The sequence below is a fragment of the Vulpes lagopus genome, chromosome 22 (assembly GCF_018345385.1).
Source record: "Vulpes lagopus strain Blue_001 chromosome 22, ASM1834538v1, whole genome shotgun sequence".
In the NCBI taxonomy this organism is placed as follows: Eukaryota; Metazoa; Chordata; class Mammalia; order Carnivora; family Canidae; genus Vulpes; species Vulpes lagopus.
Window position 1 is genome coordinate 5355489 of NC_054845.1, and position 18081 is coordinate 5373569.

The 18081-nt window shown below is 38.4% G+C and overlaps 1 protein-coding gene across 1 annotated transcript in view; it reads left to right on the forward strand.

Annotated features, from left to right (window-relative positions):
* Positions 1 to 9206: 9206 nt before the first annotated feature.
* The window catches only part of SLC39A10 (solute carrier family 39 member 10), a 135232-nt gene continuing 126357 nt past the window's right edge, over positions 9207 to 18081 (forward strand). Inside the window, exon 1 of the mRNA XM_041737381.1 lies at positions 9207 to 9313. Within this exon, the coding sequence (XP_041593315.1) occupies positions 9268 to 9313 (46 nt within the window). The 5' untranslated portion in view covers positions 9207 to 9267. The remainder of the gene's footprint in view (positions 9314 to 18081) is intronic.

Consider the following 18081-nt stretch of genomic DNA (forward strand, 5'->3'; position numbering starts at 1 on the left):
GAGTAGGTCTGGGGCGAGGTCCAAGAATTAGTCGTTCTAACAAGCTCCCAGGTGATTTCATTTTGCTGCTGCAGGAACCACATGCCGAGCACTACTACCCTTCAGCTTCCTAAAAGGATAATATTTTGCTATCCTTTGTCAGAAACATGAAGCAAGCCAAGCTCATTATATTAAAAAAAAAAAGGAATAAAATATGAAACTATGGTGGCCTGTGAAGCTTATATGTTAAAGAAGAAAATAGTTTCACACATTCATTATGCTATATGATCTCAAGGCCGTCCCAGGTGGATCAGGATAGAAATGAGCAATATTTTGTTCCTTTGATTAAATCACAGTGCTTTTGCACATACATCCCAAAACTTCCCCTGGGAAGTTGTAAATGACACATGTAAAAGTACTGGGTTCAGCCCTTATCAAAAAGTCGGTTTCCATTTGAGCAGACTTCACGTGAGAAATAGTTTGGGAATTATTTCTCCTTCCTACCTCTGGGATGTTGTGTAAGAATCCCAAATAAAGATTAAGTTAATAATAAAGACCAACGTACTATGCTTGTAAATGACTTATTTTCCAACTATGATTCATACTTACATACTTGCATAGTGTGTATCCAATATGACTGTACACACTGTCATTCTTTTTAGCAACTAGTTTGAAATTCCTTTAAAATGAGAAACCTGAAATAGTTTTCATATGATGCATTTATTGTAACAAAGTGCAAAGTTCCTCCATAATTGCCTATCTTTTCTAAATGTATAGCTGGGGGGAGCCCAGGTGGCTCGGTGGTTGAGCATCTGCCTTCAGCTCAGGGCATGGTCCCAAGGTCCTGGGATCGAGTATTTGTAAATACTTTCCCATAAATATATGTTACGTGCTGACTTTTATAGAAGAGAGTTTATCATTTGAAATAATACCTGTTAGGCTTTCATACTTTTGGAAGAGTATTAATTCAAATGTATATGCTCAAGTTAAATTGTTAATTATGGGGCCACTTGAGTGGCTCAGTTAGTTAGGCATCCAAATCTTGGTTTTGGCTCAGGTCATGATCTCAGGGTCTTATGATTGAGTCCCAAGTTGGGCTCCATGCTGGGTGTGGAGCCTGCTTAATATCCTCTCCCTCTGCCTCTCCCTCAAGCCCTCCCCTCCTCCCTCTCTAAAAAAGTAGTAATAATAATAATAACAAATAGTAAGTAAAATTGTAAATTATGAAAAGAATAGGTGTTTTATGAGAGAGAACATTTATAGTCATCAATGCATTTATAACAATATGAAATGAAAATCTGAGCATCAATTACATAGTCACAGGTGTATTTTAGGTGAATGTGAGGCGAACAGATTTTTTTTTTAACAAAATCACAGGTGATGAAATTGGAAAATGAATACCATGATAAGAAAGGTTTGACCTCACAGGTGTGTTAGATGCAAACCAGGTGGTTCTGATCAAATCACTTGGGGATGACAATGAGATTTCTAGAGCACCGTGGGGGCTTAAGGGACTTCTATGGAGGCTATATGGGCCAGACTGCGAGCTGCCTTGTAACTACAGTTTTACAAGCTGCCTTCTTCAAAGTAGAAGAAGAGTAAGATTCCTTTTTTCTTTTTTTAAGATTTTATTTATTTATTCATGAGAGACAGAGACAGAGTCAGAGACACAGGCAGAGGGAGAAGCAGGCTCCATGCAGGGAGCCCGATGTGGGACTTGATCCTGGGTCTCCAGGATCACGCCCTGGGCTGAAGGTGGTGCTAAACCACTGGGCCACCCTGGCTGCCCCTCCTTTTTTCTTTAAAAATAGTTTCATTTGGGGGTGCCTGGGAGGCTCAGTCAGTTAAGCATCTGCTTTTGGCTCTGTTCATGATCCCAGGGTTCCGGGATGGAGCGCCACATCAGGCTCCCTGCTCTGCGGGGAGCCTGCTTCTCCCTCTGACCTTCCCCTCTATTCATGCTCTCTCTCTCACTCTGCTCAAATAAATAATTCAATTAAAATCTTAAAAAAAAATAAACACAATCCATCCTTAACATTAAGGTAATATGTAAATATGGTTTTAAAAAGTTTAAGATAGAAAGGGAAATGGTTTCCCCCTCTCATAATACACTGAGTTCCTCTCCCCAAAATTACCACAGTTAATATCTGTTTTTTGTGTGTCTATGTGTGAGTATCCCAGCTTATAAACATCTCTTTTTTCTTATTTACACTAGTTCAGTCATTCCATACATATTGCTTTACATCTTGTTGAAAAACATATGTTGGAGATCTTTCCATAAGTGCAAATACAAATCTTCCTCATTCTTCTTTTTTTTAGGTGTGTGATATACCACTGAATGTGTGCACAGTAAGTTATGCAATTATCCTCCTATTAAACATTTAGTTCGTTGTCAATTTTTGTTTTTTTATAAGCAATGCCACAATGTTGAGTATATCTGTAGGGTAAATTTTCAGTTGTGGAATCCCTGGGTCAAAGGGGATGTGGGTTTGCAATTTTGATAGATGCTGCCAAATTGCCCTCCTAAAGGGCTGTGCCTCTGTTCCTATTAACAGAGAATAAAAGAGCCTCAGGAGCACTGGCTCTGCTTAACCATTGCTTCCAGCCACAGTAAGAGGAAAGGGGCCTATTCCAGACACTGGCAGGAACCCACCTGCCCCCTGTAGAGTTTCCCACTTATCAGTGCACGAGGGAATTCCCTGAACTCTGGTGAGGGCACTCAAAGGCATCTCTCTCTAATTTCATTCGTCAGCTTATCATATAAATATGTATTTAGCGTATTTATCAAAGGATACCCACCATATGCTAGTTTCCCTAGAGCTTGCTAATAATCTGGAATTTTTGCATCTGTCCTGCATTTCATTTTGTCCTTGGGAAATATATAGTTCCAGCATCTGGGTGGTAATAATAAATAATAATAGCTCCCTTATATGGGACTTTTGCTCCAGGAACTCAAAACACATTATGCACATTATCTCATTAATCATAAAAACATCCCTTTAAGGAAGGCATTTTCATCCGTATTTTAAAATTACATAGAGCTTGAGCAACAGAGTGTAAGGATTTCCCTTACGGGTCTTCATGAACTGATGGGTTTTATGTATTCTGGTCTCCTGACTTGAGTTCAGCAAAGTTCACGACAGAGGCTCTCTGAGTTCTCTTCATTAAGCAAAGTCTCAATGCTTTTATAAAACTATAACAAGAAAATGGAACAGAGGTCTCCAGATAAGACGGAGAAGGTTGTGAACTACTTCTCTCAAAAGATTTTACCTTCTTCCATTAAACAATTGCAAAAAGAATAGGAGCCAGGCCACAGGTGGGGAAGAAACCGTATTGTAGGTTAAAGTTTATTCCAGAGTGCCAGGGGATTCTCATGGTGGCGGTCGAAATGAGACAACTGAATCTGTAAAGTTTTCTGAAACACTCTCAAGCTATGATCAAGTGGGAATGGAGGGAGATGAGCTAAAATTTATGTTTGGCTTGATAGACAAGAATATAATTTGGGGAGAAATCTCTAAGACTGCCCAGCTGACGTTGCCATGTGACCCCTGATACCAACATTGGCAGATCAATGTCTGAAGATAATGCCAAATGGTTTATTCGGTGCCTTCCATGTAGCGACCATCATTGGGAAATCCAGAGCTACTTGGACAGAATTCTTGGTCTGACTTGGGAAGATTATCTGCAGAAGCTCCTTGCGGGCAAGTAGGAACAGAGGCATGACTCCGGCATTTCCTTCAGGCTTATTGGGCTGTCAGCTGCAGGTATACAATGGATTTTTCTTTTGGTGCATTTCTATTCTTCTCTCATAAAAGTTAAGATTCCGAGGATAATGTCTTACACAAGAAGGCAAGAAATACCTTTCAAGCTGGGATCTCACTCAGGGATCCTCTTCCTACAGTTCTGAGGTCTTAAACAAAGGCTATCATTGTCTCTTCCTGTTGCAATTTATAGCAGAATTCTTTTTTTTTTTTTTTCTTTTTTTGGCCTCAGAGGAGGAAATGCAGTATGGTGAATAGAAAAAATAATACAAAATTCCATAAATAAAATCTCCTCTCTTGCCTTATAACTTCCACCAAGAATGACTTGTGAACCAGTAGCAGAGATCAAAGACAGCTCACAGACTTTTCCAGAAAAAAAAGAGTGCTGGGGCTGAATTTTTTAGCATTTCAAATACCAAAATAGATAGAAGGAATTCAGAAAAATAATGTGCAAAATACTGTGGGCTGCAGTTAGCAGACCTGATTTGCTTTCTATAGCAGCAAAACTAGATGTGACTAACTTCAATGCTAAGAACAGTGGAGCGTAGCAGCATGGCTCATATTCGTGTTACTTTTGGTGCAATAAAAGGTTTTTGATTATGTTTATTATCTCAGACCACTCAAAAAACACCAAAACCCTAGGTAGGTGTCCTGAAATACTGTGCCATGTTTAACCAAAAAAGCTTCTTGTGATAACATTCATTTGGGATCTGACGCTTGAAAGATTTCATAAATGTGAAGCATTTCGTTTAAACAAACACACAATCACATACCAAACTGTCTTTGGTAAGAAGAGACAAGGTCAGCTCCAAAGGGTTCCTGTCTCCTGTAGGGTTTACCATTAGAGAATGAAGGCAAATTGCCAGTGCCTGTGTACATGAATTTTCTTTGTCCTCTTTTGTTTTGGTTGTGGGGCCTATCCTAGTGATTTTACAAGATGCCTGCTGTGTTCCTGGGAAAATAAAATGTGCTAAGCATGCTTGCCTTCAGCCTGTCCTCACCCACGGGAGATATCGGAGGTGATTAATTGCTGGTCTCCTAACTCTCTTCTCTCCACTCCTTAGGTAGTTTGGTTTTAATCACAACAAAGTTATTCTTTCAAGTGAAAATGCTGGCAGGTCCCTTCAGGTTTTATTGGGCCCTAGAGATACTTGGTCTAATCTGAATCTGAAGGTTAACTTCCAAAATGTAATTCAATTTATCTGATTTTTTTTTTTTAAGCCATTGATACTGCCAAGAATACAGGTAACCTTTTTAGGGATCCTTTCAGGCAGTTTCAGTGGTGTGAGAGAACATTCAGTGCAAGAATTTCTGTATTCTCTAAAACTGGAAGACCTCTCATGGAACTACACAAAAACATGATGTTAGAGCTGGAAGGGATGCTAACTCGTCTAATACAGGCCGGTCATTTTATCACATAAAACATTTTCATGATATGATTTTTTTCAAAATATGTCACTTTCTTTGTATAAAATAAGCATACCGCTCATTAATTTTTTAATTTTTATTTATTTATGATAGTCACAGAGAGAGAGAGAGAGAGGCAGAGACACAGGCAGAGGGAGAAGCAGGCTCCATGCACCGGGAGCCCAACGTGGGATTCGATCCCGGGTCTCCAGGATCGTGCCCTGGGCCAAAGGCAGGCGCCAAACTGCTGCGCCACCCAGGGATCCCTAAGCATACCGCTCAAATGTCAAAAGGCATTTGTCAAAATATTGGGCAATGGAAAATAAATATTTCCTGATTACCCAGTTAGTATCCCTGGAGAGAACCACACTACCAGTTTCTTAGGGTTTTTCCAGAGGTCTTTATGCATGCTATGCCATCCTTTCAGCAAGAGCTCCAGAACTGGCCAGCCCAGAGAGGTCATAAATTAATCACCATTTGATAATCATCATAAAGTAATAGTGGATCTTCTAATTCCAATATCTCTTAGCTCTGTCACTTACTATCTTGGACAAGTTAATTAATCTTTCTTCCTCATTTTCCCCATTCCTGTGGTAGAAGTGATGATGCCTGTTGGGCAGGATTGTCAGGGTAAGTGAGATAATGTACCAAAGTTTCAGACACACCCCTTGATTTTGACTATGGGAAAATATCATCTTTTTTTCCTATCCATTTTCATTTCAAATGCAGAAGACAAAGTCTTACCAAGGTAGGAACGAAGGTATCTGTGGAAAAGATGCAATAAGAAAGTGTGTGTCATGTTGTCTGTTTTCACAGCTCTATCACTTTGCCTAGCTTTAATGAAGTTGGCTGGCCTCCTCCTTCCTCATTTCATTAGTACGTGTCTTTAATCTTCTCCAAGACCATGGCACACAACCATGAAAATCAGATGTCTTCTCTAAATGCACTACTTTCGAAGACTGTATGCAGAAAAAATTATTGAAAGAGTAAGAGAGGTGAGGATTTATCATTTAATAGATGCAACAAATCTGTACCAGGCACTTCTGTACCAGGCACTTTGCTAAGTGACACAGAGTCAGGCAAAACACAATGGAGAAAATGGTATTAAGGACGGCTCTACTTAAGGATTGGTGAAATTCAAGGGAATGCTTGGTCTGCTAAGACCTAGAAAATCATTAGTCTCACTCAAATTTAAGATTTCACTGAAAAAAAAAATCCAACCAAATAATTTAAGGGATTATTGATATGTATTATTAATATGACTGAGAAAGCAAAAAGATCGAGCAGGCTTTTTATAAGAAGGGACCCAGTTGGCTTATTGGTAGAGCATGCAATCTTGATCTCGGGGTCATGAGTTTGAATCCCATGTTGGGTAGAGAGCTTATGTAAAATGAAAAAATAAAATAAAAAAGCCAAGGGCTCTATAATATCAACAAAGACCTACTTTTTTTTTCCATTGTTATCCTCTGTCTTCCATGATGTTGTTTTCACCTCAACCTTGTCTCTTCTAATGGTCTCAAGGAGGTAGTCAGAAACAACCAGAAATTCATTATTCCTAGTTCATATCTACAAAAGCAGAGAGTGATAACTCCCATGGGTTAGACAGAAATTTTCTTTCCCCCAAACCCTTGCCACTGTCTACTCAACATCGTTGTTCCTAACTGGAGGAACAATGTCTGAAGCCAAACAGCAATTAGCCCTGGAGCTGGGCAATCCAACCCAACCCATGCTGGAAAACACAATGTTTACTTAGAAAGTAGAAAGAAGCCTTGCTGGTGAGGAGAGACTTCCCAAATATCAACCAGAGCTCTTGTTATTCTTTCTTTCTGCATGTCTGTTCCACATTGCTCTCTTGCCATGGGACAACTCCCAAGCCAAATATCTGTGATTCTGCAAATCTAATTCCATTCCCATCATTGACCTGTGATGTTTGCGCTTTATATCAAAAGTCTTAAATATAATTAGCTTGGCCTAACCTATGGGTTGACTTGCATAGTGGGTCTCCACACATTGGTCCTTGTCTCCTATAGCCAGAGGAGTAGGGTCATCTGAGATAATCATGGATGACTAGGCCCATCTGTTTAGCAGGGTTTGTGGGTGGGAACAGATTCTTTTAGAAGGGGATGTAGGCAGAAAGGCAATTTTATACTTCTCTACCCAGAAAAATCCCAGAGGTGAAAAGGATAGGGAAAAAATGGCCCTGGAATGTAAAGATAAAAGAAAAAACTTGATTCAAAATTAGGCTGTGTGACTGACCATAGATGTTTGTTCTACTCACTATTTTAACCTTAAAATCTCTGGAATTTGGTTTTAAAAACACCAAAATACTACTTCAAGGAGAACTATCACAGAAGAAAACAATCTTTGATCATAATCTAGAACCTAAAAAGATATTTTTATGCTCACTGTAGCCCAGGTGTTGGAAAGTGTCAACCGGTAGCTAAATTTTATGCCTTTTTTTTTTTTTTTTTGCACACTATTACTTCCTCAAAACTACTTTACAATTGAAAGGGCTAAGAGAATACCTCAATAGAATTTCTCCCAGCAACAGGGCATTTCACTCTGAGGTAAATAAGCCATTTGCACTTCCAGATTTCCAAAAAGGTGGTAGAGGTTCCCATCCCATCCATCCCTGGCCTAGCCCTGATATATTCACTGGAAAAGGGAAAGTTTTTCAGTTCTCACCAGTAGCCATGGCGCTAAAGAAAGAAGAGAGTCTGGGCATCAATGAGAGCAGTGCAACCAAAATTCTGTTGGACAAGGGTAACAAAGAGATGGAATGAGACGGGCTTCTCTTGACTCCCTAATCCCGCCCAAGGCTCACTTTGACCCAAATGACCATCTAACTGATCACTATTTTAAATGTGAAAGAAGATCTAAAAGGACTCTTTTAACCCCCACCATCCCCAACCTGGAGCAGATTGGGCTGAAAGCACCAAAATTTCCCCTGAGGCATGGAAATCGCACCAAAGTTTATCTTGATGGCTCCAATACTTGAATTCAGAACCTTTTGCCTAGACTAGACCAGATTTCAAAAAACCCTAAAATGAAGTTGAACAAAAGAAAAATATAAGGAACAGAGAGACAACACTTTTTTAAAAAATGTTACTTGGCCTGTAGATAATTCTGATTTTAGCTTAAAAAAAAAAAACCCCCACAAAGGCCAGTGATGGTTAAAACTAGAGTTAAAAGAAAGAAGACTTTAGATATAAAGGCAGATTTTTTTTTTTTTGATCAACATTTCATACAGCAGCTCCTACACGGCCTTCCCATTTCTCAATAGCTTTGATTTGTGGAAATAAGGGTTATGCAATTTCCACACATTGTGCTCCAATCACAGCATGTAGGCAACAATAAAAAGAAAACAACTAGATGCACTCAAGGCTGGAGATTTTGATAAGCTTTTCTTTTCATTTCACAAGGGTTTTTAACTTGATATTTTTCTGAGGCAACTGAGATATTCTTATTGAGCTTTAATGGGATATACATGAATACTGGGAAGCATCTCATTTTCTTCAATGTATCTATGGCAGCAGCCCTGGTTAATCTAGTTGTGAAAAATTAACCGAAAAGAAACTATTGGACTATGAGAATTCCACAGTTGACAGATTGTTGGTATTTCTCTTAAAAAAAAAAAAAAGAAAAGAAAAGAAAAGAAAAAGAAAAAAAGAACTATGCCATCTGTTTACAAAAGATGAGAAATGTTGGAAAAAATTATTTCCCTTAGGGCATAATGCTACAGCCATTTAGAGAGAGGTCTCTGGCATTTTCAGTGAGGCTTTGGTAGGAGGAACGAGACAGCATCAGGTCTGCACAGTCGTTGACTGAGAAAAACACAGATGATTTCCTCTGGTCCTTATTTTAGTTTTACTCTTTGAACTTCCAGCAGTTTATTTATTATTGTTGTTGTTATTTTTAATTGGGGACAGATTGTTTTAGGAATCATCTTGGTTCCTTTTTTGAAGTTGGGTTTTTTTTTTGGGTTTTTTGTGTTTTGGTTTTTTTTTTTTTTTTTTTTTTTGAGACTGGTTTCTAAAGTGCTCCACCTCCACCACCTGTCACTCTACGGAGGGCTACGACTTGAGGGCACTCACCAGTTCTGAGCTCAGCTGCGGACTGGATGGTGAAGGGCAGCGGCAGAAGGAGGTGGAGGTTCAGATCTGGAGGTAGGTGGCAATACAGTCTTTCAAAATAAAAATCCCCAGGCTGCAGCTCTCTGATAAATTTCCATACACTCTGTGCACCTAGAGAAATAAAACTAATCTACCAAATGTAATTCTCTCAGAAGGATTTTCTCCTTACATACAAAACCTGGGATATTTACCTCCTCACCCCATCATTTCTATGTGATTAATCATATGTTGGTCACCTGTCACTAGATGGCATCATGTAGTGTTTCTTAACAGCAGCTAACTAAGTTGGCAAAATTACAGCGTGGGCCATTTTTCTGTATTTTCTTCTTTGGTATGGATCTAGAGAGTCTAAATTCAATACTGGATATTTCATCTTTATTTGCTTTATGGGTTTGGTTTTGTAAAATTTGTATATGCTTTGAGATTCTTCTTCTCAATGTGTCTTGCTAGGACATTACCTCAATGATTCTGAGTCTTAAATAAAGAATAAATTTCTGCTTCCTCTAAATTTTCTTCCAAGTCACACACACAAATATTTACTCTTAGAGACTTTGCAGAAATAAAATAAAGCTCAACACGTCCAGGATCTTTACCTCGACATGCAGGCAGAACAAGATCTACCTATGAAATCTTGTTTTATCCAAGCATGACCAATTGCCAGTTGGAATCTATTCACAGATAAGCCAGGTTGATGGGAATAATATAAAAATGATCAGTTGATGCTTTCAGAAACCTGTGATATTTATAAAGGAAATATGATAACAATAAATAAGGAAAACTGTCACAAATAAGAGTTAATGGTCAGAGTCTTCTACTTTCCCAGATGTGACAGGTAATTATGACCATTTTCCCCCCAGTTTTATTGAGAAATAATTGATAATGATTATTTTTATTTGTTTTATTCCAAACAACCATGTATTACTGAAGAATGGAATCTAACTTTCATGTTGTCAGTAAAATAAGACAAATCTTTCTACATTTCAATTATGATTTAATGACCTGAAAATTTGTAAACAATAGCAATGTATTATTGATGATAAAATGTATTATTTGGAGTTAGGCTAACAAGATAAATGACAGATCAGATGATAAATAGACAGCATCTAATATAGTACTTTATATTCTAAATAATTGTCTAAAATCTATAGTATTTTCTGTTTTCATTTACTAGTTTACTATCTGGAAAGATGGTTCTGCTTCAATTTATCTTTTTATTTTATTCTATTCATTCATTCAACAAATATTAGCTGAATACCTATGTTGGATTAGATGGCTAGAGATGCAAAAATAAATAAGACACTAAATTTGCCCTCAAAAAGTTTTTAGTTCTTTGTGTTGTTAAGCATCCATATAGTAAGTTTCAGAATCAATCAGCAGGAGTAGGAGGAGGAAGGAGAGAAGGAGAGCAGAGAGAGAAAGAAAAAGAGGAAATGCAGAGTCTTAGATGAAGCAACCAGATGCACTGTTCTAGTCACAGCTCTGCTAGTAGACTCCCTGGAGCTCCCTCATTGTATGTGTAAATGAAATAATTTTATATAAAAGTGTTTTGTAAACTGTAAAATACTTTTTAAATGTACAGCTTTTTAAAGCTTTCTAATTTCTTCCTGCAAGAACCCCACAGTTTTCAAATAGAGCTTTGATCTTGCAATCAAGTCTTACTTCCTTTTAATTTACCCTCTACTTTAAAATTCCAACTGCATAAATAAAGCCCATTAAATTACCAACTCCTCTTGTAACACAAAACAGAAACACTATGATCTTGGAGAGTGAAAAGGTAGGAGGCCAAACTAAATAGCCCTGTGATCACATCAGACTCTGAAACACTAAGACTCTGCAATGATCACTTTCTCACCTTCTACTCTAACTCTTGTTCCTTCCCCTTGGATTCCTGCAGATGAGAAATGGAATCGCCAGCACATTCTGTTACAGGAACTCATGCGGGATAAAGAGACCTCTTGAAAGTTTCATTCTGGTCCTATAACTTTACCTCTTTTACACTGACGGTAGAAAGGAAATAAAGACCTAGTTAATGGATGGGTTTAGGAGATTCAGTGAAATACCACCTATTTTTACACTTATTCAGTAGTTTTGCAAAATGCTTCTCAGTTTTGAGCATGGCCAGTCATTTCATATTCTCTGATACAGAAGTCAGAGAACTTCCTTTTCCACAGATTGTATGCAGAAATCAATATGTAAGAAACTCCATACTCAAATATATACTCAAAAACCCCAATGAAAAATACAAAAAATGGTGTCCTTTGTCAATGGTGTCCTTTGACTGGCTCTGGATTGGTAGAGAGGTGTATTATCTTAGTTTCCTAGACTATTATCCGAAGGTTTTGTCTTTTATTTTGTTACTGTATTAAGTTGCATTTTTAGTATGATGACAGCTTACCAATAAAGATAATCTTCTAATTAAGCATTTGGGCTGAAGATAGCCCCTCAATATATCAGTATATCCTTATTTGAAATAGTCTTATTTCATTGAGAAAATAGAAAAAAAAAAGTTACATTCTACCTGTAGAAATTTATGCCTATCCTTATTTTGAATGATTAGTTTTATTCTAGAATATTTATTTGCTATCCAATATGGGCTGGGAGAAAACTTGAAAGGTTGGAACTGAAAGCTTAGAGACAGAGATATCCATTTACCATATTGTTTTCTGGCTTCTCCTTCCTTTTTTAGGTTTATGACATTTTTCTCTTTAAAATATTAATTCAAGCCAACGAGTGTCTTAGGAATGGCTTATTAGTATTTGTGCATAAGAAACCTAGAAAATAAAAATCTGCATCATCAGTTCCAAAGATCATAGCATTTAAGTCTTTGGCCATCATTATATTTGGGTAAAAAGATGTTTTCTATCACAAAAGTGTATGCACCTACATTTAGCCATGGACAAAACGTCCCTGGAAAGAAGCAGAGATTTTTTGAAAAATTATTTTGGGAAAGTGTGCTGAGGCTTTTCTCTAAAAATAAAATGGCATTTCATCAGTACTGGTCATTTTGTAGCCACATTTGACAAATGATCACAGATGCTCATAAAAATCTAAAAGGAACAGTGTGTTGTTCTCCTCTGACATGGCAAAATATCTTTCCTTTAACTGCATTTTAAAACAAAAACAAACTTTACCACTTTGATTAAAGAGAATACAGGAAGCCATAGGGTCCCACCCTGAGTTCCTGCATTCAAAATGTCCTCACGGGGAAGAAGGTTGAGGTGTTTTTAAGAACAGAACTTTCATGTTTCTGCCTCTAAACAATGGCACTTCCTGTTTTGACCTCTAACCATGCTAAGCTATCCAAAAGTAAGATGATGGACTTCTCCTTTTTACCCAGCGAAGAGCATTTGTACCTCCTCTCAGTGTATGTGATTAGAGTGAAGATTATCAAAGCTCAGTTTCCCTGAGGTCCTGTACATTGATCTATGGTCTCCTAACAAAGGTTGGGATTTTCCAAAATTTACAGTTACCTAGCTATGAGCCTGGTAGTCAAGCCAAGAGAATATGCACTATTCTTCATCTCAAATATAAGTCAAAAGCTGTATGTTGCCTCTAAATGTCTCCAGTGCTTTACTAAAAAAAATTATCAACAGCCCTTAACAGAGTCAGGACTCTGTGATTGCCTCCTTTAAGACACCTTCTTTCAAAAGAGAGAGAAAAAGAAAAGGTGAGGAAGGAAGAAAGAGGAAAGAAAACAGAAAAGAAGGAAAAGAGAACATGTAGGAGGAAGGGAGGGAGGGAGGAAGGAAAGAAAGAAAAATTAAAATAGAGCGAGAAGGCCATCACTTCAAAGTGATGCCAGACTGGCTGAGGCTCCAAGAGGGAGGGCCTCAGGCCTCTCACCAAGAAGATTCTTGGCTTTAGGCAAGAAAGAATTCAAGGGATCCCTGGGTGGCTCAGCGGTTTAGTGCCTGCCTTTGGCTCAGGGCGTGATCCTGGAGTCCCAGGATCGAGTCCCACGTCGGGCTCCCTGCATGGAGCCTGCTTCTCCCTCTGCCTGTGTCTCTGCCTCTCTCTCTCTCTCTCTGTGACTATCATAAATAAATAAAAAATTAAAAAAAAAGAAAAAAGAAAAAAAAAAAGAAAGAATTCAAGAGCAAGTCATTTGGAAAGAGAGACAAAGATTTATTAAGTATTAAAGTTTGAGAGGAGGGATCCCTGGGTGGCGCAGCGGTTTGGCGCCTGCCTTTGGCCCAGGGCGCGATCCTGGAGACCCGGGATCGAATCCCATGTCGGGCTCCCGGTGCATGGAGCCTGCTTCTCCCTCCTCCTGTGTCTCTGCCTCTCTCTCTCTCTATGTCTATCACGAATAATTAAATAAATGTTTAAAAAAAAAAAAAATAAAAAAAATAAAGTTTGAGAGGAGCTACTTCATAGACAAAGTAGCAGTCTTTCCTCCCAAGTAAGGAAGAGAGGGGGATTCTTCTTTTGCCTCTAACAAAGGGTTTTATAAGTTTTGGGGGGTTTTTTGGTGTTTGTTTTTCTTTAATTAGCGAACCATAAGGACACCTGACTGGCTCAGTTGGTAGAGTATGTCACCCTTGATCTCAGGGTTGTAGGTTTGAACCCCACATTGGATATAGAGATTACTTAAAAATAAAATCTTAAACATAATGTAGGTAACTGTATAGGGAGGGGCTTACTCTTTAACTTTGGGTCTAACATTTACATTAGGTAGTTGGTTTTTCCATTGTGTTAGGGTTGTGGAATCATCCACAGGGTGCCATCTTAAGAATATCCAGCATTTATGACTTACTGCTGTAAAGAGTGGGGTTTTGTGGTCCTCTGTGAGTTGGATCTTGTGACTCTTTTTTTTTTTTTTTAAGATTTTATTTATTTATTCATGAGAGGCAGAGAGAGAGAGAGAGAGAGAGAGAGAGGCAGAGACACAGGCAGAGGGAGAAGCAGGCTCCCCTCAAGGAGCTGGATATGGGACTCGATCCCAAATCCAGGGATCACGCCCTGAGCCAAAGGCAGACGTTCAACCACTGAGCCACTCAGGCTTCCCAGATCTTTATGACCTGCTGACTTTTAGAGTAAGGGTTAGCCTAAAGCCAAAATGGCATGACTTTGGTCAACGTGTCTCTCAAGACTTCTTCCCCTCTTTGCCTCAAAAGTAAGAAAAAACTACTTGGAAGATTCAATAATCTGAGTACCTGTTGCTTCCCAAAACCAGAAAAAAAAATTATTTTTAAGCAAATTCTGTTTCACTTAGTATAAAACATAATTCATGTTAGTTTTTCAAAAGTAGATACAAATTAATGGAATGCTGAGGATGTAAGTATGATCTCAAAACAAATAACAAAAGCATTTTAGAAGAAATATACTCAAAGTTTTGTTTTGTTTGTAAGTAGTACTATATATTGAAAGAGGGGGAAAAAATTCAGCAACAGTTATTATTGTGAAAATGACAATTTATTAGAAATAATGTATTTTCTCAACAAAGACAAACCTTATCTTGGAATCTTGGAATTTGTCCTTCCATTCTTGAGTGAAGTTGTGTATTTCTTTTTTTCTTTTTCTTTTTTTTTTTTTTTTTTTTTTAGATTTTATTTATTTATTCATGAGAGACACAGGCAGAGGAAGAAGCAGGCTCAATTCAGGGAGCCCAATGTGGGACTCAATCCCAGGACCCCGGGATCACGACCTGAGCCAAAGGCAGAGGCCCAACCAGTGAGCCACCCAGGTGTCCCAAGTTGTGTATTTCTATATCCAATGTGTTGGCTTTAATTCTCAGAATCTATAAAATCTTCCTTAAATATAAATGTACTATTTTATGTATATTTACACACACAATTTAAATTACATATGCATAGAAATAAATGTTTTAGGAAGAATTAAGTGACAGCTTTTTAAAAAATAGTTCAATTAATTGGGATAAACACATTGAAAATAAATTCCTTCAAGCATTCATTATTATCATTAATGATTTACGTATGGCTTTTTTAAAATAAGAAATTTATATGTTTCAGATGCAAATTCTAGATTGTTACTCATACCAAATGATACTAAAACAATAAAACATTTGCTAAAGCAGAAGATAAGTAAAACATCCTCCAAGGTTGCTGTTGGTGTAGCTAATAGCAAAATTCTTAAGGCTGCTAATCCCAGTTGGAAATCTGTACAATGTGATCAGCAAATGCATGAAAAATATTAATGGAGTATCTGAGAAGACCAAAGACAATTAGAAAACTCAATTTTTAGAATACATTCAAGAGCAAAAATAAGTTTTAAATGCAGAAGATTTTCTGACACAGTAACTAAGCTGATCAGGTTTTCTTGACTGATACTTCTATAAATTTATAAAACTGAAATAAAAAATGGGCAACTGCCAAAAAGGAATGTTTTCTCCTTCTTCCGTAAAACAAACAATTTTTAAAATAATTTTGCTGTAAAAATGATCACTGTTACACCCTCTCCTTAATCCTTCTTCTTTTTTAAAAAATATTTTATTTATTTATTTGACAGAGAAGGAGAGGGAGAGAGAGAGCACAAGCAGGCGGAATGGGAGGGGGAGGAGAAGCTGACTCTGCGCTGGGCAGGGAGCTGGATGTGGGGCTCAATCCCAGGACCCTGAGATCATGACCTGAGCCAAAGGCAGATGCTTAACTGACTGATCCACCCAGGCGCCTGGCCTCTCCTTAATTCTTGATTTATGTTTTTTAAATATATTTTCCATAAATAAAGAATTGGTAAATTATTTGATACTCTTGATTCACTATCAGTAGCAGTCTGGTCAGATGATTAGATAACAGATAAATAATTTTTTAAAACCTTTATAAATAGAATATGAGGCCATGATAATCCTTTAAGTTCAAGGAGATACTCCACATCTAAGATCACTCTTACCTCTAAAAGTCAATTGCTCAGCAGGTTCAGTTTTAGATGGTGAGTGCTCCAAGAGCAGGAACTATGAAACCAGCTAGTCTGTATTTATAGTATAGTAGTACCACTCACTAGTATCTCTAGTAAATTAGGTCAATTTACACCAGTAAACTGTAGTTTTGTCTTTTATTTTTTTAAAAGACTTTTTAAAATTTATTTGATGGGGAGAGAGAGAGAAAGTACAGCAGGGGAACAGCAGAGGCAAAGGGAGAAGTAAGCTTCCTGCTGAGCAGGGAGCCTGATGCATGACTCAATCCCAGGACCCTGGGATCATGACCTGAGCAGAAGGCAGACTCAACTGGTTGAGCCACCCAGGTGCCCCTCTTTTATTTTGATTCAAAAAAATTTTTTTTAGGATTTACTTATTTGTTTTAGAGAGAGAGAATATGAGCAGGAGGGGCAGGATGAGAGAGGGAGAGAATCTCAAGCAGACTCCGTGCTGAGCTAGGAGGCCGACATGGGGCTTGATCTCATAACCCTCAGATGATGACCTGAGCCAAAATCAAGAGTCGGTCACTTAACAGACTGTGCCACCTTGGTGCCCCTATTTATTTACTTAGTTACTTATTTATTTAAGAGAGAGAGAGCACACATGAGCTTGAGTAGAGAGGGGGAGAGAGAGAGAATCTTCAAGCAAACTGGCTGCTGAGTGCAGAGACTGATGGGAAGCTCGATTCCATGACTCATGAGATCATGACCTGAGCCCAAAGGAAGAGTAGGAGGCTGAGCCGACTGATCCACCCAGGCACCCCTAGTTTTCTCCCTTTAAGTGGAAATGGTAGCAGCCCCTTCTTCACAGTGTTGTTCAGAGCACTCCATGAGATAATTCATGCCTAGTGCAATGTCTGGGACACAGCAGGCATGCCAAAAATTACCAGTTGATGGGATCCCTGGGTGGCTCAGCGGTTGAGCACCTGCCTTTGGTCCAGGGCGTGATCCTGGAGTCCTGGGATCAAGTCCCACATCGTGCTCCCTTCATGGAGCCTGCTTCTCCCTCTGCCTGTGTCTCTGCCTCTCTCTCTGGGTCTCTCATGAATAAATAAAATCTTAAAAAAAAAATACCAGTTGCAATAATGTTGTTACTGAAGATGGTGCAAATGATGATACCTATTCTATCAGGGTTTTAAACTTCCTGAGAGTTTTAGTTTTATCTGGGACTAGACGGTAAGCACCCTTCCCATCCTCGTTCATGTTCTCCTTGAGAACTCAATATCTACACAGAAATAAAGTGTTAGAATTACACTCTCCTATTCCTGACACCTTCCCATCTCAGTAGTTCTAAGGAAGTATGTAGTTATATCTCAAATGTGAAATTATAGTCGATACAATTATAAAGTCAAGTTTGGAAGTTCAGGAACACAAGACCCATACTAGGAAAAACAAAGAGAATTAGCAATCTATAAAAATGACAAAAAGCTAGAAATATGTGGTGGATTAGGATTAGGTGGGGAGCCACTGTGATGCTAATTAGAACTGTAAACTCCTCCCAAAGAGCCGGGCAGGAAGACTTTAGGCTGAGGCAGGCTGAGACCTTTTGAACCTCTCACCCTGTCTCCCCTGACCAAGATAGAAGAACATTTTTTTAAGGGAGAGCAAAACCACATCCTTTTTCTTTCGAGCCAATGCACCTTGAAAGCTGTTCCTGGGGTAAGTCTTCTCATGTCCAACTCATCCTAGACTTAAGATAAATGACCACCACCGCCATGGAAAGGATAGTTAGTAAGGTAGTGTGTATTTCCTTATTATTTAAACACTTGAACTGAGGTCATGGGGAATATCAATGGGCCAAGCATCAAGAATGGCAGAGTGCTTTAGGGTATTAGTGGAATATTTTCTTGAAGACATAAACTTGTATTTCTACACACTAGAAACTGCTTCTCCAAGGAGAAATTTTGCTGCCTTTAGTCTTGAGATTC